This window comes from Schistocerca piceifrons, chromosome 2, assembly GCF_021461385.2.
Source record: "Schistocerca piceifrons isolate TAMUIC-IGC-003096 chromosome 2, iqSchPice1.1, whole genome shotgun sequence".
Classification (NCBI taxonomy): domain Eukaryota; kingdom Metazoa; phylum Arthropoda; class Insecta; order Orthoptera; family Acrididae; genus Schistocerca; species Schistocerca piceifrons.
This window is the reverse complement of record NC_060139.1, coordinates 652,414,854-652,439,794: the sequence shown is the minus strand read 5'-3', so window position 1 is coordinate 652,439,794 and position 24,941 is coordinate 652,414,854. Positions and strand designations below refer to the sequence as shown.

At 45.8% G+C, this 24,941-nt stretch overlaps 1 protein-coding gene and 1 pseudogene across 2 annotated transcripts in view; both read right to left on the bottom strand.

The window, feature by feature from the left end:
* Positions 1–241: 241 nt before the first annotated feature.
* The window catches only part of LOC124776803 (alpha-(1,3)-fucosyltransferase 7-like), a 329,588-nt gene continuing 304,888 nt past the window's right edge, over positions 242–24,941 (bottom strand). For both annotated transcript variants that reach the window (XM_047251953.1, XM_047251952.1), the window contains exons 5-7: positions 20,939–21,154; positions 12,306–12,466; positions 242–1,482 (exon numbers count right to left, since the gene is read on the bottom strand). In XM_047251953.1, coding sequence (XP_047107909.1) covers positions 1,184–1,482; positions 12,306–12,466; positions 20,939–21,154 — 676 coding nt within the window. In that variant the 3' untranslated portion in view covers positions 242–1,183. The remainder of the gene's footprint in view (positions 1,483–12,305; positions 12,467–20,938; positions 21,155–24,941) is intronic.
* Positions 14,876–14,993, bottom strand: LOC124778050 (annotated as a pseudogene).

Here is a 24,941-nt window from a genome sequence, read left to right as displayed (position 1 = left end):
CATCCCTCTAATTTTCATGCACAAATATATGTTTCAGTAGCCTCTTTTAAAGATTTTAATTTCTTATTTTCCACGCATGTAACTTGGTTGTCAGTTATAATGGACGAGAAACGAATGTATAAAAAAATTATAATGCACACACCTTTTATGCAGTCATAGTAATGTCGATTTTTCAAACGAATTTATTATAAAGTATTGTGTAACACATCTGAAGTAGCACAAAAACATTGTTATTGTGATTTCTTTGGTTGTGTAATACTTACAACTAACTCTCTTTACATAAACAAAAAGAGATCACATTGTTAAGTTCAAATACTACATTAAATACGTGGTATTTGCCTGAAAGAGTGGCGTCGAGCATGCATTATTTCATGTTTCTATCCAAATTATCTAAAATTTGCATAGATAACTCTAGCTGCTTTAGTGATGGGTAGCAGTTCCTGAAAAGTAATATTGCAAGCAATATTTTTCGTATCCATTTCCGTAATGTAAAAACAATAAAACATACATTTTCTTGAAAAATCAGCATAACAAAGAAAGCTATAAATGCGTTTCTTCACATTGTCTGTGATAGGAAGTTTCGAAACTCAGGTTGGTTACACCTTCGTGTAGTATTTAAAGTAATCTAACTTTATTAAATTCTTGAAAGGTGAAAATGTGTTCCTACTACTTTCTCCCTTGTATGAAATGGCATCGTCCTCGAGTAATGTGCTGGTTGCTATATTCCAGCACGTGTCGTACTGAAATCTCGGCAGTATTTTCATCGATGAATCCTTTAGAACTCGTTACTGAGGTTTGAGTATTCACTAAAGTGGAAATACTCACTCTCCGTACCGTAGCGGCTGCTCGCGGGCGATCGTACCTCGTGGAGCATTGTTAAAATAGCCTGCTACAATAGAACGCCTTCATTAACGTAGTCTGTAGCGTATGTACACGGCTTAAGTTACGAAATGTTCTGTCACGATGGATTTCCTGCTGTAACACCGTTAGGTCGCAACAGCTCTTAAACGTCGTAACATCACATTATCTTGGAAAGCATACAGGGAACTCAGGTAAACATCCTATTCTGCCATTCCCGTTGACGGTCAATGTGCATATGTGGGAATGTTTCCATTCTTTTCGTGGCAAGTGGTGACGTAAATCACAGTAGAAAAAGATCTACTCAAGGAATGTGACGGCACGTCTAGGTGTAGTAGGGCGGGTAGCAGTCCCTGCCGGCGTTCCAGAAGTCGCCGAGGCGGCTGTACACCTTGGGCGTGCGTTCGTTGTAGTTGAGGGCTTCGCACAGGCGGCAGTAGTGGCGGGTGGGCGCGCCGAAGTAGCCGTGCTCGTTGAGGACGCGGAAACGGCGGCGCCAGCGGAAGAAGGCGGCGTAGTCGCGCGGGGACCTGTCCAGGTGCTGGAGGTAGCGCGCCAGGTCCGCCAGGCTCGCGAAGTCCGCCGCGTGCAGGTAGGACCCGGGCGGCAGCAGCCGCTGGCAGTCTGCAACCGGCGGACACGTTCAGCGATGCACAAATTGTCAAATGTTCATAAGCGTCTGTGAAAATGATAAGAAGGGCGTTCAATAAATAATGCAACAATTTTTTTCTCGACCAATTTCGGTTAAAAAAAGCGAATTTTGTTCTGGGACATCATGCAATATTCCCGTGTCAGGCCCTACAAATTCATGAAATTCCGAGAGGTGGTGACGCTATTCGTAGTCTTCAAAATGGCGTCTGGAACGGAGGGTCGTTCGAAGCAGAGAGCTCTCATTGAGTTTCTTTTGGCGGAAAACCAGAGTATCGCACATGTTCATAGGCGCTTGTTGAATCTCTACAGAGACATGGCAGTGAACAAAACAACGGCGAGTCGTTGGGCGAGAAGTCTGCCATCAATAACACCCCAACGACCCCTTAAAGTCAATTAAGACAGAATATCATAATATGAAGTAGGGAAGAGTTATCTTGGCAAATACGACATCTTTGCCGATAAGCTAACACCAAGAAGTTTTGATAACAACAACATTATACATCACTGAGAATTTTTGTTATGGAAAGAGGGCCCGCGTCTCGTGGTCGTGCGGTAGCGTTCTCGCTTCCCACGCCCGGGTTCCCGGTTTCGATTCCCGGCGGGGTCAGGGATTTTCTCTGCCTCGTGATGGCTGGGTGTTGTGTGCTGTCCTTAGGTTAGTTGTAGTAGTTCCAAGTTCTAGGGGACTGATGACCATAGATGTTAAGTCCCATAGTGCTCAGAGCCATTTGAACCATTTGATATGAAAAGAGGAGGAAGAAAGCTCAGATTTAATTAATGGACAAATATCCAAGTGATAATTGCAATTAATATCTTGAAAGCTAAGTCCAAGGTGATGTTAGTCAGAGATATCTTTTATGTGGAAGAGAGTTGTAAGCGCAACGAAGAAATTCAATGCGCCTACAATACTCTTTCACAGAAGAAGTCGCTTGCTGGCTCTCGTCCTGTAAAGACGTGCGTGAACAATTCTTGTCTTAGTTATTGAGAGTACGGAACGCGACGAGATTGTTTTGCGTTCAGAAGTGTTTCTTGTGTGATGTGATTCACGAACTTCGGAAGCTGATTTTCTAAGCAGAGACAGGAACTGATAGACGCGTTTAACCGTGCATAACGGGTTAATTGAACTTAATTGACGAAACTAGTGAATATTGGACTTGACTTTCAGATAGTTGGAACTAAAAGAAGAGTGTATAGTATATCAAAGGACTACACTCAATTAGTCTCGAGTGGGACACAATTACACGACTTCACGAAGATAATACAATTACGCTGAAGAGTCAAGTTGTCGTAATTGTCAAGAAACTTAATTTTAATAGAACTGACTTTACCAACCAACTGCGTGTGCGTGTGGTGCGAAAGTTATAAAGTATTTAGTGGCCAAGGAACACTAAACTGTTCGTTCCAAGTGTAATATCATGCGTGGACTACATTATTAAGTGTGTAGCGACGCTGCAGCGCGCTAATTCAAGCTCGCCCGTGTGTGCGTGTGCTGTGCGCGTGTGTCAGTGCAGTGGTGTGCGGTCGCAATTACTTTACGCGACGTTGGTGTAGTTCCGCGCCCAGCCTCTAGAGGCGCTGTGTTTTCTATCTTTTATATACGTTCGGTTTATTGTTATTATTCCTTGTTTTTTTGAGTGAGTAGTAGTTCCTTGCCTCCTGACTTGTGTGGACGAGTACTGTTTCCTCTCCTAATTACGGAAGTTTTCCGAGGATTAAGGATACTCTGTATAGGCCGGAAGCAAATTTTATAGCTCCGATCTGTCCATGCATGCCGGGCGTCGCAAGACACGCGCTCGCAATAAAGTTATTGTTACTCAACTGAAGGTCTTCATTTTTCCGAATCACGTTAAGCAAAGGTCGGACAGCCACCAGTTTAGCTGTACCCGACAAGTGATTTAATCAATGATAGTTAACCAACGACTGTCCAGCAGGGACAATTTAATCTGAATATCAAAATACCTACTTCATTAATTGAAAAGAGAACTTTTGAACATTTTTTTTCAACATTACGGCGTAGGTTCACTCAGACGTCATCAAAGAGTATCTGTGGATCTCGCTTTATACAGGTTCAACAACTCCATAGCAACGAGCCAATAACGTACGAGAAGACTGATAATTGCAATGTTTCCTCGCAATTGGTGGTGTGTACGTTGCGGATGAGATAAGATTTAACAACTACTGCATATCCAGGAAATGAATCATTCAATCTTAAACCAGAAGAAGCATCCATCGTACGAGTTCGCATTTCTGTCTCCCGTTCACCAACGGGGACCTACGTCATCGCGCATCGTGTCTCAACTCCACTGCGAGAGCTGTGGCAGTAGCAGCTCTACGGTGTCGACAATATCAGCACGCGGTTGGATTGCGGGGACGCCACACACATCATCGGAACAAGGCCGCGCAAACCTGTCCGATCTCCCGCGTGCCGGCCGGCAACACCCAGCCGCGACCCCCTGCAATGTTGGAACGTGTGGACACACTCATTCAGGGTGATCGAGGATCACAGTCAAACACCTTACTGCACAACTCGACGCATCTATTGATAGAGATGACTCACTCATCCACCAGTTGGCGTACTCAGAAGTGTATGCTCGCTGGGGTCCTCGTCGCCCAACAGAAGGCCCCAAAAAGCAACGAAGGACCATCTGCGCGGAATGGCTTGCTCGTCATGAGGCTGATCGAGACAGTTTTTCTTGAACATCGTCAGAAGCCATGAAACACGGGTTCATCACTTCGAACCGGAAATAAAACGGCAATCCATGGAGTGGCGCCACACCACCTCTCCTCCGAAGAAAACGTTGAAAGTCTCACCCTTAGCCACTAAGCCATGGCGACGGTCTTCTGAGACTCTGTCAGGCTTATTTACTTGATGTCCTCCCTCATGGTGCAACTATCAACTCTGAAGTGTACTGTGCTACCCTCAGGAAAATGAAGAAACGACTTCGGCGTGTTATTCGGCACAGAAATACAAACGAAATTCTCCTTCTCCAAGACAACGCAAGGCGTGACACAAGGCTGCGAAGCTTAGAGGAGTTCACAAAACTTCATTGGACTGTTCTTTGCCATCCACCCTAGGGCCGTATCTCGCACCTTCCGACTTCCATCTGTTTGTCCCAATGAAGGATGCACTCCTCGGGAAGCAGTACGTGGTTGATGGTGACGTTATTGATGCAGCAAGACTTTGGTTCCGATGTCGATGCGTGCATACAGATCCTGCCAGTGAGGTGGTGGAAGGCCATCGCATTGAACGGAGCTTATGTTGAAAAATAGGGTTTTGTAGTCAAAAGAGTGGGGAATAACATGTTTTATCGGAATCCTGAATGAAACCATCCTGTTTTCACAAGAAAGTGTTGCATCACTTATTGATAAGCCCTCGTAAAACCTAGTAACAAGTCGTATCTCAATGCAGAGGCATAATGAGAAGTGAAGGTAGTGTCTGTGCTATCTCAAGGCAGCAATGGCAAACGTTTGAGTTATAAGAACAAAGCTTCGGCCTACTTCATTCCTATAAAGAATGGCTAGAGGTTCAGACAAAAGGAAAAGTCGAGATATGAAAGTTATAAATCTCTTTGAGCATAAAGCATTACATGTGATGTGTGTAGTTCAAGTTATAGCGTTCAAATCTGTAGAAAATTTGATATATATTTTAAGAAGCACATTAACTCAGTCTTCAAATCAGCCTTAAGTACCCAATTCAGGAAACTGGGCATTCGATTACGTATCTTCCCTCTAATCTTCAGATTTTACGTCGAGAAATCAATGGCAATGACTTAATATTTTCGAAGAACTGAAAATTTGTCGATCATTGAAAAAATTTTCTGACGAAACACGTAATGTACAGGTGGATTTACGCCATAGAAACCTTTTGGCAATTTCAGTTGTTTAAATAAGTAGTTTAGTGTTTCCAGAGGCATATTCTTTACGCATTGCCTTTAGATTTCAGTATATTCATCCACTTGCTTATTGGAGGACTAGTTTAGTAACACAGTACAGCCACTTTCCATACTGCTCGTCGGACACACTATTCAGCCCTTACGTAACTTTGCGCATGAGCTATTTCCAGTGCTATGTTATGACAGCGTTACATTGCCAGTTTCATGCCGTGTCACCTCCCTGAGCAATCTACGGATAACATGTGTTCAGCCTTATTTCTTTCTTTCTGGCTTTACTTGAAGTTAGGCTACGTTTATTGGACTTCGTTTGTTCGGATATTTCTTACGACAACTATAGTTTTTCCGATTTCTTCTGTTTTTCATAGTTACTTAGATATGCCTTTATTTTATAGATTGCTTTTCGAGCCCAATCTTCTTAGCTTGGACTACCGCTTTACAGCGACTTACTTTTTTATTGCTTTGTCGATGAACGACGGATTTTCCTGTAGCTGTCTTTTCTGTATACTGCAATGATTTGAAAGATAATGTAAAGATACTGTTCTTAGGTGCCTTACTTGATTACGATCGTTTATTTTTAAAAACTGGTTTTTCCGAAGAGTAAATATGTTACTTTTCCAGTGTACTTAACACTTGATGTTGCATTTTACGAATGCGAAATCGGTCGTGATCCTTCAATGACGAACCTTAACGGTCTGAGCAGAAGACGTTTCACTCAACATACTGTTTTAGAATGTTAGAAATCGTTTTATACTCGCATGTTATGACTCTCCAAGATCCTAAAAGACTCTTCTGAAGAAATTAACATGGATTCTGCGAACAACGGTCGTCTGAAATCCAGTTCGGTCTGCTCGCCCACGAGACTGACAAGGAAGTAGCTGGGGACGCCCAATGTTGATGCAGTGTTCCTTGACTTCCAGGCGCCATTCGATACAGTTCCGCACTGCCAGCTAGTGAACGCATACGAGCATACTGTATATCAGATCATAGTCTGACGTGACTGAAAAGTTTCTAGCAAACAAAACACAGCACACCATTCTTAACGAAATCTGCTGCCGCAAAGGTAACTGAGGATGTACTCCGAAAATGGTTCAAATGGCTCTGAGCACTATGGGACTTAACATCTGAGGTCATCAGTCCTCTAGACTTAGAACTACTTAAACCTAACTAACCTAAGGACAGCACACAACACCCAGTCACCACAAGGCAGAGAAAATCTCTGACCCCGCCGGGAATCGAACCCGGGAACCCGGGCGTGGGAAGGATGTACTCCAAGAGAGTGCTATAGGACAATTACTGTTCACAATGGACGACCTGGTGGATAAGGTCGGAAGTTCTAAGAGGCTGTTCGCAGATCGTGCTGCTGTAAATGGAGAAATCGCAACGCTGGAAAATTGAAGCGAAATGCAAGAAGGCCAGCAGAACATCGAAGCTTCGTCCATGGATTGTCACTTGATCCTCAACGTAAACAAATGTAGCGAATTTTGCATAAATGATGACCCATCATTGTATGATTACATGATTTCCGAACAAGTACTGAAAGCAATGCCAACCATTAAATATCTGGGAGTGTGAAAATGGAACGGTTTAAACCGGAACGGCCGGCCGTTGTCGACGAGCGGTTCTAGGAGCTTCAGTCCGGAACCGCGCTGCTGCTGCGGTCGTAGATTCTAATTCTGCCTCGGGCATGGATGTGTGTGATGTCCTTAGGTTAGTTAGGTTTAAGTAGTTCTAAGTCTAGAGGACTGATGACCTCATATGTTAAGTCCCATAGTGCTGAGAGCCGTTTGAACCATTTGAAACCGGAACGAGCGTATAAAGCAAATCGCAGGATGGGCAGAAGCCAGACTGAGATTCATTGCAAGAATCATCACGAAATTTAGTTCAGCCACGAAGGTGGTAGCTTACAAGGCCCTTCATTCGACCTTGTTCGACTAATACTTCAGTATTACTTGTTGTCCTGAGACTTGCCCGTTATAGAATTAATAGAGTAAATGGAGAACAACCAAAGAAGAACTGCACGTTTAGTCAGAGGTTCGTTTGCGAAAACGTTACGGATATGCTCATCCTTCTCCAGCGGCGGACGCTGTAAGAGAACAGTGGAGTTTACTGTGAAAATTACGAGAGCATACTTTACTAGAATTACTTCCTCCTACGCATGTCTCGCTAGAAGACCAAGAAGGTAAAATGAGACAGGTTAGAACTCACTCGAATTCCTACCAGCGATCGTTTTTTTCGCACATGATTCACGATTCACGACTGGAGCAGATGAAAAGGGGGGATTGGGGGGATGAACACAGTGATACCACAAACTACTCTCTCCCACGCATTATAAGATGGCTTGCCGAGTATAGATGAAGATGTAGATAAGGCCTGTACTGTTAAAGATATATTCGGGGCGAGTCACCTAAGACTTTCATCCAACTTATTTTGTGCACAATTCAAGACACTGAAACGAGCTTTATGGCAAACGAAAGTGGCCTGAAAAGCACGAAGTTTTGTTTCATGGGTAAGCGATCCATGTAAATCCTGTATCAATCGAATATTAGAGCAAGTATGTTTACTTTGTTATAGAACGATATACTTTAACCGCCAACGTAAGCTCTTGAAAATGCTAATGCGGTGGTAAAACGCTCGTTAACGTCGGCGGTGAAACTTTTCGCAAAAGCATCGGAGAAAGGTGCTAAAATTGAAGAGCAATGCGCCGGAATCTGCTATTGTAGTGTAAACGCCGCCTAGTGGGACTCTGTCTACATAAAACATCTCCACTTGACCATGGGTATGTACACATATTTGATGTGGTTTAAATAATTCGCTTCTGATGCTCTGGAAGTTAGCGTATATTGTATTTATAACTATCGTAGCTGACCCTGTATATATCTCGCATAAAGCAGGGACAAGTGTAAATACGTTTCATCTTTGTAAATTAAGTCCATCTTCTTGATGCGTATGACGTCGGAGCCTGGCATGAGAGCACTGCAATAGCCGACTCCGGCCGCCTGGCTTTCAACTTTAGCGGATGTTTCGAACACTTTTGCGAACAATATCGACGTCAGTCTTAACGAGCGCTGTATCACAGTAATAGTTTTTCAAGATCTTTCGAATGCTATTAAAATATATGGTTCCATTTAAGAAGAAGCGTACTTCCATCAATATTTCGGTTACCACAAGAGTCAAGAGTATTCCAATGAAACATGATTGCAAGCCTCTGTGCTTACCATCATCTACACCTCGTTTAGGTATCGTGAACCATTCGAGAAATTAAAGTGTGCAAGTTTCCGGTAATTGATCCAGCATAAACGATGAGGCGGATTAAAGTCTGCCACCAAAATGAGGCAGTTCGCTGATGAAGTAGCCGCCTTCATGGAGGTGACATCGCATGAAATTCGTTACGGAATACAAAGCGATTTGCAGACGGTCAGTGCCTCGTGCAAAAATTGACTGCTGGTCCTTGACATAAATAAGAGCAAAATGATGTGAATAAATCGACGAAAGTATCTGATAGACAGCAGTATCCTTTCACAGCCGGGGTCTACTTCAATTAAAATCGTGGGCTGTGTCCATGTGGGTAACTAGTGCGCACATAGGCAGAATGCGTGTAATAGTGTCGACTGGTGGGTAGCCTGTGCCGGCCGCGGTGGTCTAGCGGTTCTAGGCGCTCAGTTCGGAACAGCGGGACTGCTACGGTCGCAGGTTCGAATCCTGCCTCGGGCATGGATGTGTGTGATGTCCTTAGGTTAGTTAGGTTTAAGTAGTTCTAAGTTCTAGGGGACTGATGTCCACAGATGTTAAGTCCCATAGTGCTCAGAGCCATTTTTGGGTAGCCTGCACTAACAACACCTCCCTTCGAGCTAGCTTAGGGATACTTAGGAACGCCCGCACTCCTAATAGGTAAAATTCGAATAGCCTACTCGAGTGCGTGTGTAGAACAAAAATCGGCTATGAACGATTAATACTGCACAGAGATATCACATACATAGGCAATAAAGTGTCCACCCTTATGCACTGTGAAGGTCAATGTTACGCCAGTGCAGAGTAGACATGCAAGGAAAAAGCATGAATGCAATGCTGGAATGTCTCTTTCATGCGAAAGGGTGGAATATCAGCAGATAAGTGAGACTGAACGGGGCAGGAGCATCTGTCTGTGGAAAATGACTGTTGTCATACCGTGAAATTCGGCCTCATACGTAACACGCGAAGTGATGCTTGTGTTGAATCAGCGGATAGAAAAGATTACTGGACCACACAATGTGGTCACAGAACAGGTGATTGCCAACTTATCTGCATGGACATAACAGTCAGATCCCATTTGAGCACAACCCGTACTGAAGTGATGGCTTATTTGTTACATAGAAGGAGATCAGAATATTAAAGTCCATGGTAGTGAGTGGCATAGCAGTGAAATGTCTAGAGCGTGTATTTAGGGCACTGTTACGAAACACTCACGAACGTGACGCCTACATATCAAGGGCAGTCTTAATATTTGCTCTTCCTCCAAGCAACTCCCCTACATGCCGAACCTCATTAGGACACTGTCCAGTCTACGAGACGAAGGATTTGCAAGACCTTTGCGAAAAGCGATGAGTGCAACGACTTCACTGGTCTGAATTCTCCAAATAGCCTGTTAGTTTGCCATTCTCTGGCATATCATTTCATTGAGAGCAGCAATGAAGGAATACACGATAATTTTAATTCAGAAAGGCACAGAAAATGTATAATGGCACATGGAAACTGTGAGAGGGCTCGTGAGTCATGCTAGAATAGCTAGTAAAATGAACGCCTACGGGAACTAATTTACAATTGGAATTCTAATTCGCTACATACTTGAAATCTGAAAAGTAATTTCAGAACAGCGCACACACCGCCACGGGATAAGAGATTTATTTTGCTTTCATTCTCTCAATTTATTTATTGTTGAATCGTAGATCGTACATGTCCCATATAATGTAAGCCAGCAACTTCTTCTCGTGTTTCTCCAGCAAACGCTGTTAAAGATTATGGATTTCCATCATACTGAGTTAATAACGGGACAGCAACTTGTGTTAACCAGTTTGATGAGGAATCAGCCGAAGTTGCAAGATTTATGTTTTTCTGTTTAATTGCTGACTAGTCTCGGTTACCTGAACCCATTTTCAAATCATCCAGACAGATGAAACAATATTTTCTTTAATAGCATACATGGCACGTTAATACTGTACTTACACAAAGTCAAGTTTTCCTATGAACAGTGTCCTGCCACTGTCAAGTGTGTCTGCAAACAACGGCAGGACATTGTTCATAGAAAAACTTGACTTTGTCTATGTACGATCTTAATTTGATATGCACTTTACTACGGAAAATACAGTTTCGTCTGTCTGAAAATGGGTCTAGCTAACCCGAAACTAGTCATCACTTAAATAAAAACAAAACAGATTGTTGCAACTTTAGCTATTTCTACATCAAACTGCTAATGATTTCTGCTTGTTTGTAAGACGACTATTCAGATGCTAATCCGTGTGTAGAGATTCCTGTAGTTTCGCTAAATCACGTAGGCAAACGGTGGTATGGTTTCTGCTTGAGGGACAGGTTCAAATGGTTCAAATGGCTCTGAGCACTATGGGACTCAACTGTTGTGGTCATCAGTCCCCTAGAGCTTAGAACTACTTAAACCTAACTAACCTAAGGACATCACACACACCCATGCCCGAGGCAGGATTCGAACCTGCGACCGTAGCAGCAGCGCGGCTCCGGACTGGAGCGCCTAGAACCGCACGGCCACCGCGGCCGGCTGAGGGACAGGGCCCATTTACTTATACGATTGTCTTGTGAACATGAAATCAATGAGCTCAAGAGGGCAGTATTCAACACCATGCAGTATCTCCTTGGCAACAAGCGACTAGCAACCGAGAAGACAGACGTGTTGTTTGCTTGGTCATGCAGGATCGTGCAGGCACGTGACAAGCCTTGAGACAAGTATCCACACAAACAGTGCGACAGTGTATGTAGTACCACAGATTGTCAACAGAGAAACCGTTGGTGCAAGCTCCCGTGACGTCGCAGCAGGTAGCCACGCCTGTACTGAAGCACCAAACGACAACATTGGACACAGAATGCAACCACATTGCTGATCGTGGTATGCGTTTGACACCATGACAGACGCATTTGTATGTTTAGGGTCACAGGAGAACAAAGTTGTCAGGTTGCGTTCGTGATTAGACCAGTGGCTGCGATCTTTCGTCGATGTGTCCGTGAGTAGTATTTCAGCAAGATAACGCACGACTGCATACTCTAGTGTTGCCTGGACTTACCTTGGTACAGAGCTGGTCGAGTGTTTCCCTGGCTAGCGCATATTCCGCACTTATTGAAAACGTCTGGCGATAGGTTGCTGAGAGACTGGAAAGCCACCACCCGCCAGACACTATGACCGATGGACTATAGCATAGTGCTCACACTGCATGGAATAGCATAACCGTATCTGTCATCGAGATCATTTCGAATCGACCCCCAGCCGCATTAGACCCATTACTGTTCCGACGGATGGCAGCTCTGTGTACCAATTTGGAACACTGTATACCTCCATATACAAATTTAATAATGTATCCATGCTACTATATTGTATAAGCCCAATAAGTAATTTTCGTTATTTGCTATCATTGCTGGTGTTGCAGTTTTAATGGTCAACTGTGCAGATCACCAGTAAACAATGTCATGTTCCACCTGTTCTAGGGTTTCAACAAAATCAAACTTATAGTAATTAATAAATTTTTCCGCTGTTTTGTACAAAGTAACTAGATTCATCAATAGGTCCTCGTTTAGTTAGTCCTCTCAAGCTCCACGTTTATACGGAACAGCACGAAACCGCAGTACATGTGATTACGACGTCTGTACCGCGCTTTATAGTTATTTTGTGACTACAGACAGATGTACCTTGCTGGGAGGCGCCCATAACGACGGGCACCGCACCGTGATGGTAGGCGTTCCACCACAGCTTCTCCGTGACGTACTCGCGGCAATTGCTGTTCTCGAACGACAAGTAGAACTTGTACTGCGACAGCGCAGGGCAGTCCTTCGTGAAGTGGCCAGGGCAGCTGCAACACAGAGGCGCCGGTTCTGTTTAATGATGACGCGCGCTGTTTTGGACTAGTGCTAATGCTGGGTGCAGTGCGCTCCATTGGAGTAGCTGAATTTTATGTTTCTAAGCATACCGTAAAATTCGGAAAACAAGTTTGGTTATTTTTCAAAATAATCAAAGCTGCGGTCCCCAAAACTTCCAAAATCAATGCGAAAATATCATGTCATGCCGGAATCTTGCAGAAGCACTAATGGAAATAGTCGGGAACTGTAATTTGGCGCTAGACGTTATACAAGATGAAACAGTGCTGTTTCGTTACTGAAACACAGATAGCCCCTTGGCATGCAAACACGTTCCCCTACTCCCTTCTCTTTGCTTTTCCTTCTGCCTATCATCTAGATTTCATTGCAGGATGAGTCTTTGCTCGTCTTCAAAAAATGGTTCAAATGGTTCTGTGCACTATGGGACTTAACATCCGAGGTCATCAGTCCCCTAGAACTTAGAACTACGTACACCTAACTAACCTAAGGACATCACACACATCCATGCCCGAGGCAGGATCCGAACCTGCGACCGTAGCGGTCGCGCGGTTCCAGACTGAAGCGCCTAGAACCGCTCGGCCACCACAGCCGGCTTGCTCGTCTCCAATCTTTCCCTTGAGCATTTGTTAGAAGTTAAGGTATTCGTGAGATCCTGGCTGCACAATTTGTGCGCAGTGTGTGGATTAACGACACATTCTTAGCTAAAGATAAATGACACTATCAACGATGAGGAGGTCAACTTGACCACAGGAATTTGCAAGACGAATCCCATAGCCACTCTCTATGCTGAGGTTGTGGAGCCGCCACTTGCCATCTGGCAGCCACTTATTATGGTGCATCCGGGTTATGACATGCTTTATGTTCTAAATTGACCGACGCATCATACCGTTGATCGCCTAACTATTTCAGATATTTCTCAAATCGTCTGATATTAGGGAGCTGCGTAGATTACAAGCTAGTTACTTTGTGTGGCACAAGTACAACTCCAAACCCAAGTTTGGATCGACTGCCACCGTGGTTACTGAAGAAATCCAGAGAAATTTTTGATTTAATGAGTCAGAGGAGATATTGGACACCGGCACATGTTCTTTATATAAAGTTTTATGAAACTTTATATCACCACCGCAACTACACAAGGTGATCATAAACAGCCTGGAAAGCTTGTAAGAGTGTTGCAGGGAAGGCTGTGATGAGAAATGAGTGTTAAGACAAAGATTCGATACGTTGCGTCGGTTCCGAATTAATTAGCATTGAAGTAATTCAACCAGGCTGTTACGCGCAAATGTAAGCGGCCCGCAAGATATAATTAGTGTCAGTTGTTCTCAAAGTGCACACGATTGTCGATGAGACTACTCAGCCTTTGGGCCAGTTTCGATCCTTACTACCGTTTCTTATCCAATTTTGGATCGATCCTCTTGTTCAGTTTTAGCAAACCAAACGAAAAATCCGTTTGGGGCCGCTTGAATTTCAGCGTGCAATAGCCTGATTGAGTAACTTAAATGCTAATTAACCCGGAAAAGGCGCAACGTCCGAAATTTTTTCTTAACATTTATTAGCACCACCTACACTGCAGCACACTTATGAGCTTTTCACACTGTTTCTAACCGCCTTGTATAGATATACTAACAGTTTAACTGACTGGCAGTACAGCTTCGCTGTCTGCTCTGTCGTTTTTGGTGACTGTCTCCTCAAGATCCAGTTTCCTAAGGAATTCACTGCATACGATGTAGAATTACAGGTGGTGGACAAAAGCACGGGAACACGAAAAATAGCCGGCCGGGGTGGCCGAGAGATTCTAGGCGCTACAGTCTGGAACCGCGCGACCGCTACGGTCGCAGGTTCGAATCCTGCCTCGGGCATGGGTGTATGTGATGTCCTTAGGTTAGCTAGGTTTAAGTAGTTCTAAGTTCTAGGGGACTGATGACCTCAGAAGTTAAGTCCCATAGTGCTCAGAGCCATTTTGAACGAAAAATACAACACATTACCATGACTAATATGTTGTAGGAATACCAGTTGCATTCAAAGCATTTTTCAGTCGTCTCGCAATAGATAAATACAATGCCAGTGTGGTTTTCAGAGAATCTTATACCATTTTTCCGTAAAATAGTGGCCAGTTCAGCTAACGATGATGGTGAAGGACAGCGATCACGCATCATTCTCTCCAAAGTAGACCACAAAGCAAGGAACTCCGTCTTCAGGCCACAAGTGGCCCATCGGGACCAACCGACCGCCGTGTCATCCTCATTAAGGATGCGGATAGGAGGGGCGTGTGGTCAGCACACCGCTCACCCGGTATTTATGATGGTGTTCTTTGACCGGAGCCGGTACTATTCGGTCGAGTAGCTCCTCAATTGGCATGATGAGGCAGAGTGCACCCCGAAAAATGGCAACAGCGCATGGCGGCCCGGATGGTCGCCCATACAAGTGCCGACCACGCCCGACAGCGCTTAACTTCAATGATCTGACGGGAACCGGTGTATCCACTGTGGCAAGGCCGTTGCCTTAGACCACAAAGGCTCAATAAAATTTAGATCTGGTGCAGTGGTGACCAGGGGAGATTTTCCAATTCATCCTCACTCACAAAACCAGTCCTGCACCATGTGGACTGTGTGAACAGGGGTCCTATCGTACTGAAACACATCATCACTACTGCGGAAACGTGGTGTTATTTTGGCGCTGAAAGGGTTCGCAAGTGCGATTTTCAGTTATACAGTGACTTTTGCAGCTGTTGTCCTCTTATTTTACGTCCTAATCCTCTTCAATAATCGCCCTTCATGATCACTCAACACACACTGTCGCCCACGTTGTGACTTAGCAGGTGACGTTTTTCTGGTTTCCCTATATGTCATATAAATCTAAACACGAAACACTTCGGCTACTTTGGTTACGGAAGTAGCCAAATGTTCAAATGTGTGTGAATTTCTAAGGGACCAAACTGCTGAGGTCATCGGTCCCTAGACTTACACACTACTTAAACTGACTTATGCTAAGAACAACACACGCACCCATGCCCGAGGGAGGACTCGAACCTCTGGCGGGAGGGGCCGACGCAAGTACCCACAATATGAGCAATTAGCCCATGTTCGAATGAACTGAGCTTCGACGTAATGTACTCACAACTACATGTAACACTGTTCTGAATGCGCCTGACACCTGCAACTTATTGAGCATCGCACGAGTGCTTTTCGTGGTCAAATACAACTCTGCTATCTGCAGGTCTGGCTAGCATCTGTGTATGCAGTCTTGAGGGCACTGCAGGTGTGTTCAAAAATGGTTCAAATGCCTCTGAGCACTGTGGGACTTAACGTCTGAGGTCATCAGTCCCCTAGAACTCAGAACTACTTAAACCTAACTAACCTAAGGACATCACACACATCCATGCCCGAGGCAGGATTCGAACCTGCGACCGTAGCGCGTAGAATCGCTTGGCCAATCCGGCCGGCTGGAGGTGTGTTCATACTACGAAATTCCTGATCCTTTGACCCTCTATAACGATTTTACCCAGCAGATAACGTAGTCAAATAGTACCCTGGACGCCCTTCACCGGCTACATGAAAAGGAGACGTTGTTCTGCTGATACCAGAGCACATGGGTATTAAGGGAATCGAATTAATGTGGGAGCTAAGGTGATGTGTAGTGTTAAGTAGAGGGTTCAGTATGTCTCCCTCTACATGCTATCACTTCATTGTTGAGGCACACAGCAATTTGCAGATGGGAAGAGGTTGTTGGAAGTGACGGACAATAAGCGCAACCGTATATAAGTGCCGACGGAGTTCGGCCAGCTTACTCCCAAAACTGTAAAGCCTGACCCCCTCCGACCACTCCTGAACTCACCGTCCTTGTCCGCCCTCTGGACGCCCCCACCCCTCCTGGCAATTTCCTTCGTCCCTCCCCCTACCCCTGAGGACATCATCAGGTTCCTCACCATTGTCCTGCAAAACGTCCACCCCTTCCAGCGCCCTCACACCCTCCAACAGGTCTCCCTCGCCGCCCGTTCCGTCTTCCACCTAAAAATGTATGCCACCTACTCCCACAACCCGGCCCATTTCACCTTCTCCCGTCTTGACACCCTCATCTAAATCCCTGTCATGGCGCGACAGCACCATATCCTGTTCAACAACATCCGTTCCCCTCCCGCCAACAAGAACCTCTTCATGCACACCCTTGCAACCCACTGTGTGGATGCCTTCCTCCTCAATAAAACCTTCCTCCAAGCCCACCACACCATCCACACTTCGCCCTACCTTCTCCACCCAATTGCATGTGGTGGAGTTGCCATTGTTGACCACCGCCAGATCCCGGTTCGGCTCCAACCTCTCCTTCCCGACCCCACCGAACACCTGATCCTTAGTCTCTTCTTCCCTGGCCTTACCGTCACCTGCGCCACCATCTATGTCCGCCCTAATGCCCCTATTCCTTTCGACTTCCTCTCCCACATTGGTCGTACCTTCTCCTCCTACGTGATCGCCGCCGACCTCAACATCCATAGTCGTTCCGCCACCCAGTTACAGCGGTGGCATTGGTTCCTCTCCACCGCCAAGGCGACCTCATCCCCATTCCCCAGCACACCCACCCCAAATCCAACTCCACTCCTGATGTCATCCTCTCCTCCCCCAACCTCCTTGGCTGCATAGCGGTGGATGTCCTGGACCCTATTGGTAGCGACCATCTCCCTGTCCTCCTCACCATTTCAGACGGTCGTCGCCCCTGCCCCGACCCTCGTAATGACTCTCCCCTGAAGTACGTCCATGATTATTCCCGTGCCAACTGGAATGCCTACCGGGATACCCTCTCCACCCAGGCCGAAGGCCACCCCTTCACCTACCACCACTCTGACGATGTTACCCATGCCGCCTCCTTCTCCAGCAGACCTTGTCTGACGCCGTGGAGGCCCACGTCCCTACTGTCGCCATCCACCCCCACCGTCCTACCTTACCCCCACAGGCCGTCCTCCTCCTCCACGAATCCTGCCGCCTCTACCATGCCTTCCTCCACACGCGTGACTCGGACACACTACGACGCCACTGGCAACTCCAGCAACACATCCGCAACTTGCTCGCAGCTAAGAAACGCCGGGACTGGCGACAGACATGCACCCGTTTAAATGCTACCCTACCTATAAACTCGTCCAAGTTCTGGTCAGCTTTCCGTTGCCTTACCGGAACTAAACCCTTCCCCTACTATTCGGTTCTCCATGATGATCACCCCTTCCCTGACACCCTTAGTAAGGCCAATCACTTTACCTCCTAACCCTCCAATGTCTTTTCCATCCCCGACGATCCCCATTTCGATTACTCCCTCTTCCGGGATGTCCGCAATCGAACTGACACCTCTGTCCCTCCCCTCGCACCTGGTTTCCAGTACTTGGACAACATTGCACACACGGAACTCAAAGCCCGTATCACTACACAGGATCTCATTGCTACACTCCGCACAAAACGCAACACCGCTCCTGGTCACAATTGTGTCACCTACCGCCACCTTCATGAAGCTCCTGTCTCTTTCCGCTCCACCCTGGCCAGGCTCTACAATGTAGTCCTGTCCACTGGCTACTACCCCGACCTGTGGAAAACCTCCCATATCCTGATGTTCCTTAAACCCAGCAAACCGCCGTCCGCTGTCTCCTCCTACCGTCCCATCAGCCTTACCTTGGTCTTCAGCAAGGTCCTGGAATCCATCCTCACCCGATGCATCCACCAGCATCTCCGCCAGCACCGCCTCCTTCTCGTTACTTAGTGCGGCTTTCGGCCGTCGTTCTCTTTCGATGATCTTCTCCTTCACCTCACTCATCTCCTTTCTGAACAGCTAAATTCCCGTCGCTCCGCAATCTTCCTCTCCCTGGACCTCGAACATGCCTATGACCGCATATGGCATTCCGATCTCCTCTTCAAGCTCCAAACCTTTGCTCTTCCCATTAACTACGTCCGTCTGATCGGCTCCTTTCTCTCCCACTGTCCTTCCTACGTCACCATCCATAACACGGATTCCTACACCTTTTTTCCCTCCGCCGGTGTGCCCCAAGGCTCCGTCCTCTCCCCCCTTCTGTACCTTTTGTATACGATGGACATGCCGCCGCCGTCACCTCCCGTCCACCTTCTCCAGTTTGCCGATGACACCGCCTTCCTTGCCCTCGCCCCCACCCTGCAGCATTCCCAACACCTTCTCCAATCCCATCTTGACCGGTTCACTGCTTGGTGCAACCAGTGGTTGTTCAAGGTCAATCCCTCCTAAAACCAGGCGATCATTGTAGGCAAAACCACCCCTTCCTTCCGCCTCCTTGATTTCTATCTAACCATCTATGGCCGTTCTATCGCCCTCACCCCCACCCTTAAGTACCTGGACGTCACCCTCGACCGTCGCCTCTCCTGGACCCCCCATCTCCAGACAATCCAAGCCAAGGCACGCTCTCCTCAAGCTCCTTTCCGGTCGTACGTGGGATCTGGACCCCTCCACCATCCTCCACACCTGTAAATCCATCATCCGCCCTATCCTCTGTTACGCCCATCCTGCCTGGATCTCCGGCCCCCTACCTTTTACAAATCCCTTCAGATCCTTGAATGCCATGCTCTCCGCCTCGCCTATCACATCCGTCTACCCTCCCCCACGCAGATCCTGTACGACCTCATTCCGTTCCCCCACCTCCTCCTTTTCCTTGAAAGGATACAGATCCTCTACACCTCCCGTAAACTCGATCCTCCTCACCCGCTTGTCTCCCCCATCCTCTCCCACCCCCGCCCACTGCCGCACCTGTATTCCCATGTCCCACCAGCTCTCCATCTCTCCACCCTCCTTATCCTCTCCCAAGGTGGCTTCCGCCAGCTCCCCCTCCCTGATGATGCCCTCCTCCCCTCCATCTACTTTGATCCTCCCTCCCTGTTCCTGTGTTTGTTCCTTTGGGCACCCTCTCTCCCTTCTCTCCCCCTTCCCTCCCTCCTCCATTTCTCCCCATCCTCCCCTGGGCTTCCCCTCCCCTGTCCCTCTACTCCTCCTCCCAACTCCTCAGCCATTGGCATCTTTCATCTCCCCTCTCCCCCCCCCCCTCACCCTCCTTCCCCTCTTGGCAGGTCCCCACACTCGTACACGCTACGTGGACATTCGCGCGCCGGGGATAATCGCCATTAGTGTCTTGTGTGTCCCATCGTGTTTAGTGTTCAGTGTTCACCGTCACACTCCATCGTTCGCCTGTGCCATCGACATCTTCAGTGTTTGTGCGACGTGTCAACAGTTTGTAGTGTGGATTGTCTTCAAGTGTGAACGGCTCCGTGTTTGTATTTATGTGTCTACTGTTTTACTACCCACCGTTATGTAGCTTATGTGTATTCTTTCTGTTGTTTTCTCATTGTCTATTCTGTGGCTGAAGAGAGGCGTAGAATGCTGCTGACAGCCTGCTTGTTGTACAGGTTTTAAAATAACGATAAAGAAAAAAAAATCGGCCAACTCTCATTTTGTTGGCATCTCATTTTTGCCTATTTTCTTATTTGCTTAGTTGCTTAGCTCTTATTCGTTTATGGCTCATGTTATTGTACTCTCTCAGCCATTCTGATTGTTTTGATTTACTCCCAATTGAGAAGTGCTCATTTTAGCATTTCACTTTTGCATATTTTTCATTTTGCTAATAATATACTCCTCAGCTTTTTACAGTTGAATTGCTTAACATAGTCTCATGTACTGTTTGTTCATTTCAGCCTGTTCATATTTTGATGTTCTTTAAATACTGTAATAATTATCGGAAGCATTTCTTCCCTTAAACTTGTGTAAAGTATTCTCGATGTAGGATTTGTTCTGTGACACAGGTGTAAGGTTTTGAGTATAAATTATATACGAAACTGTGCTTTAAAAGGAATTTATTTTTTCAGTTTGTACTACATCAGACGACAATTTTGTGATATGAGGGAGAAATTTGAGGGGCGAACCCATGGAAATAGACTTACGTGATCCCCTTTAAAAATAAAAATTTGTGTGACACTGAAAGACGTGATACTGTAGGGACTGAAAATATGGAGGAATAGAACTTGAATAAAAGGAAGTAGAGAGCAGGAGAATGAGAAGTATGAAGAAGAAAAGGAGGTAAAACGCACATGAAGAAAAGGAACGGAGATTAAGAAGAAGGGAGAAGGGGAAACGCAAACAACGAAAACCACAAGTAAGTGGGATGTAAAGCGGAAGCAGATGGGGAGGATTAAGTGGTTGAAGAAGGAGAGGAGGAAAAAGGAAAGAAGATTAGGGTTTTGCTTCTGGTGATATGGGATCCGCCTTAAAGTAAACAAAATAAAAAAGATTAGGGTTCAAAGTCCCATTGACGATGCGCTTACATGAGACAGATGAGAAGCTCTGTTAGGCATTTGTATCAAACGACTTCGGGAAACTACGAAAACCTAAATCACGATAGCCGGACATAAATTTTAATCAGGGCGGAAGCGGTTTAAGCAGAGAGGCTGCGTACGCACGTGAGAGTGCCGCAGCGGCCGTAGACGTCGACCTGGCCGGGCAGCAGCTGCTGCAGGCGGCGGACGTAGTCCCAGCGGTGGTTGCCGCTGCGGGCGCAGTTGGAGCCCATGATGACGGCGAGGCGCGTCCGCGGCTCCGGGGGCTGCCAGCCGTGGCCGCCGTCCGCGGGCAACGCCAGCGTGCGCCCGTACGGCACCGGCACGTCAGAGTCCATCCTGTGCCGGCGAAAACGCCAGTTACGAATACAACTATCAAGTCTAAAGGCCGTAAATTCAACTAAATACCTAGGAATTATAATTACGAACAACTTAAATTGGAAAGAACACACAGAAAATATTGCGGGGAAAGCAAACCAAGGACTGCGTTTTGCTGGTAGAATACCTAGATAATGTAACAGGTCTGCTAAAGAGACTGCCTACATTACGCTTGTCCGTCCTCTTATGAAGTACTGGTGCGCGGCCTGGGATCCCTACCAGATAAGATTGATGGAAAAAATGGACAAAGTTCAAAGAAGAGCTGCGCGTTTTGTATTATCCCGATATAGGGGAGAGAGTATCACGGACATGATACAGGATTCGGCGTGGGCAACATGAAAACAAAAGCGGCGGCATCTTCTCACGAAATTTCAATCTCCAACTTTCTCCTCCGAATGTGAAAATATTTTGTTGACACCGACCTGCGTAGGGAGAAACAATCACCACGATAAAATAAGGGAAATCAGAGCTCGTACGGAAAGATGTAGGTGTTCGTTTTTTCCGGGCGCTGTTCAGTTTTGAAATAATAGAGAATTACTGTCAAGGTGGTTCTGCCAGGCACTTAAATGTGGTTTGCAGAGTATCCATGTAAATGTACGTGATCTGCGCACACGCACACACCGCAGTACAGGATAATCCGACTGTACGGCAGAAGGTTTCTAATGAACAACTGAAAATTGTTTCTAACACATGGTGAGAAGAAAATAAATAGGGTGGAAACTTTAAAATCAAATAAAACCCTTTCTCCAGTCTGTAATGCATAAAATTTGGTTTAAAGAAACCGAATTACGTCGAATGTGATCTTCAAAAATTCAAAAATAAACACACATTTACGTCACTGATCTATTATTTCCAGTGATTTAACTCTTTCGTGGTTAAATTTAATTTTACGTCTGTTTGAAAACTAAAAGGTCAAAAATTCTCTTTTGTTATGGTCAATAATGCACTTCCAATCTGAAACATTTTTATAGTTGACCGGTACTGAAAATCGGACGACGTGGAACACATGTGGCTCACGAACGTAACCAGGTCCATGTTTTCATGTGAAAGTAGGATATTCAAAATTACATATTTACAATATTACAAATCTTGGCCACAGCATATTTATTCTCGCGACAGAGAAAATCACGAAATAGCTCACAAATTTCCAACTTAAGACTTCAAAATGGCTTTGACATATCACGTACCGATGTTTTCCACATTCTAGCAACTTTTCCAGGGCATGTACATCACATTAATACAAGTTACGTACAAAGAATTAGAATCACTGATGAATACAGTAATGCTCAAAACAATTTCTAAGATGTATAAGAAAACAAATTAGTTTTCAGACAGTCTAGGATCGAAGAAGACGATGATTTGATTTCACTTTTGAGAAAGAGACGAACTGAACTAGCTATTCGTACAAACACATGCAGCTGCATTTGATCCCTCACACTCTGCTATATATCGACCCTATGGCCCATAGTATTATTGTGCAAGTCACGAAAGCTTCCCGGCACAGGGTAGCTTTAAACAGATATGGGATATAGACGTCCCAACAGCCAAAAGTTCGTATTACTGTATGGGAACATACAGGGAGTGCATTAAAATATGGAAACACTAAAAAACAACACATTACCATGCCTAACACGGTGTACCCCATCAAAACAGATACGACTTGCCTTGGCTCAAATTCAAATGGCTCTAAGCACTATGGGACAACATCTGAGGCCATCAGTCCCCTAGACTTAGAACTCCTTATACCTAACTAACCTAAGGACATCACACACATCCATGCACGAGGCAGGATTCGAACCCGCGATCGTGGCAGCAGCGCGGTTCCGGACTGAAGCGCCTAGAACCACTCGGCCACAGCGGCCGGCACTTGTCTTGGAATGGATACATGCAGGTGCTGTATGGTTTTCAAGTGAATCTTATATCGCTAGTCTTGCAAAACAGTGGCAAGTTCAGGAAACGAAGGTAGAGGCAGATCGATCACATACCCTATTCTCCAAAATAGACCACAGAGGCTCAATAAATTGAGATCTGGTGACTGGTGGGCAGGGGAAATGTGAAAATTCATCCTCGTGTTTTAAAACCAGTCCCGGACGATGCGAGATGTGTGAACAGGGGCCCTGTAACCTTGGAACACAGCATTGCCACTGGAAAACAAACATAGTACAATCGGATGGACCTGACCATCCAAAATAGTCATATAATCCTTGACGGTAACGCGACATTGCACGGTAACCATGGGGTCCATGGAATAGCACGTTATGGCTGCCCCAATCATCACCGACCACCAGCGATGTTTCAGTCTTGTCAGCAAGCAGTCTGAATCGTAGGCTTGGGACGGCGTACGCCAGACGTAAAATCGACCAGAAGCTGGAAGCAGCAAGAAACGAGACTCGCCGGCCGGTGTGGCCGAGCGGTTCTAGGCGATTCAGTCTGGAACCACGCGATCGCTACGGTCGCAGGTTCGAATCCTGCCTCGGGCATGGATGTGTGTGATGTCCTTAGGTTAGTTAGGTTTAAGTAGTTCTACGTTCTAGGGGACTGATGACCTCAGATGTTAAGTCCCATAGTGCTCAGAGCCAAACGAGACTCATTCAACCAAACGACTACCTTCCATTGCTCCAAGGGCCAGGTTTTATGGTATCGGCACCATGTTTTCATGGTACGGGCATTTGAATGACTGATCTTTGGTTTTGGAATTGCAGCTCACCTTGCGATTCCTTTCTTCAGGACCTCTCTTCGCGTTGTTTTGGTGCTGGCAGGGTTCGCGAGTGCTACATTCATTTCTGCAGTGACTTTTGCAGCGGTCGTCCTCTTATTTTTCGTCACAAACCACTTCAATGATCATCTGTCACGAACACTCAACACACACTTTCATCTGCGCTGTGACATAGCAGTTGACAGTTTTTCGCTTTCCCTGTATGTGGTATAAATTTACGACACGGTGCCCCTGGAAACACCAGACGCTTCGACTACCTTGGTTAGGGAAGCACTCCCCATACGGTCGCCAACAACTTGCCACCGTTCGAATTCAGTTAACTCCGACGTAACGCACACACAACTACGCCGAACACTGTTATGACCGCTGATGACACTTTAACGTATTGCGGGCACTGCACATGTGGCGTCCGTGGTCAAATACAACAGCGCCACCTGCAGACTCGTATAGCATCTGCACTTATGTTCAAGTGGGTATTTCTTGTCTAACCCCGGTACGTGTCTTATCAATAACGATCGGAGGAATTTTTTTAAAAAAATTGACTAAAGCCCAGTGAAATCAATATGTATCTTCATTGACGGTTAGATACTTAACATAGGGAGTAAACTCGCAAGAGAATCGGATAGGCAAAAAGTGAAATACTCAAATTAATATCATTTACAGCGAAACGTAGACTTTGTTGAATGTCTCCAATACTTTCAGACGAGTTGTATTAAATTGTCCTTTAAAGGGAGTGATAGTGAAAATAAGAGTGGCGGAATGAAGGAGACGGCCAAGGAAACGGTCAAGGTAAATATCTCAATCCTGGAATGAAATCTGAAGAAAAATATAACAGAATTATATCAATCGGATCAACAACTGTATCGGCCATAGAAAATACCTCAATCCTTAAATGAAATCTGAAGAATAATATTACAAAATTATATCAATCGGATCGAGAACGGTATTGACTATAGCTTATATCACTCCAGTACTTCTGTAATATAGTGCATTTCATAGCCCTACACAATGCAATAGGCTTTCAAGACACTC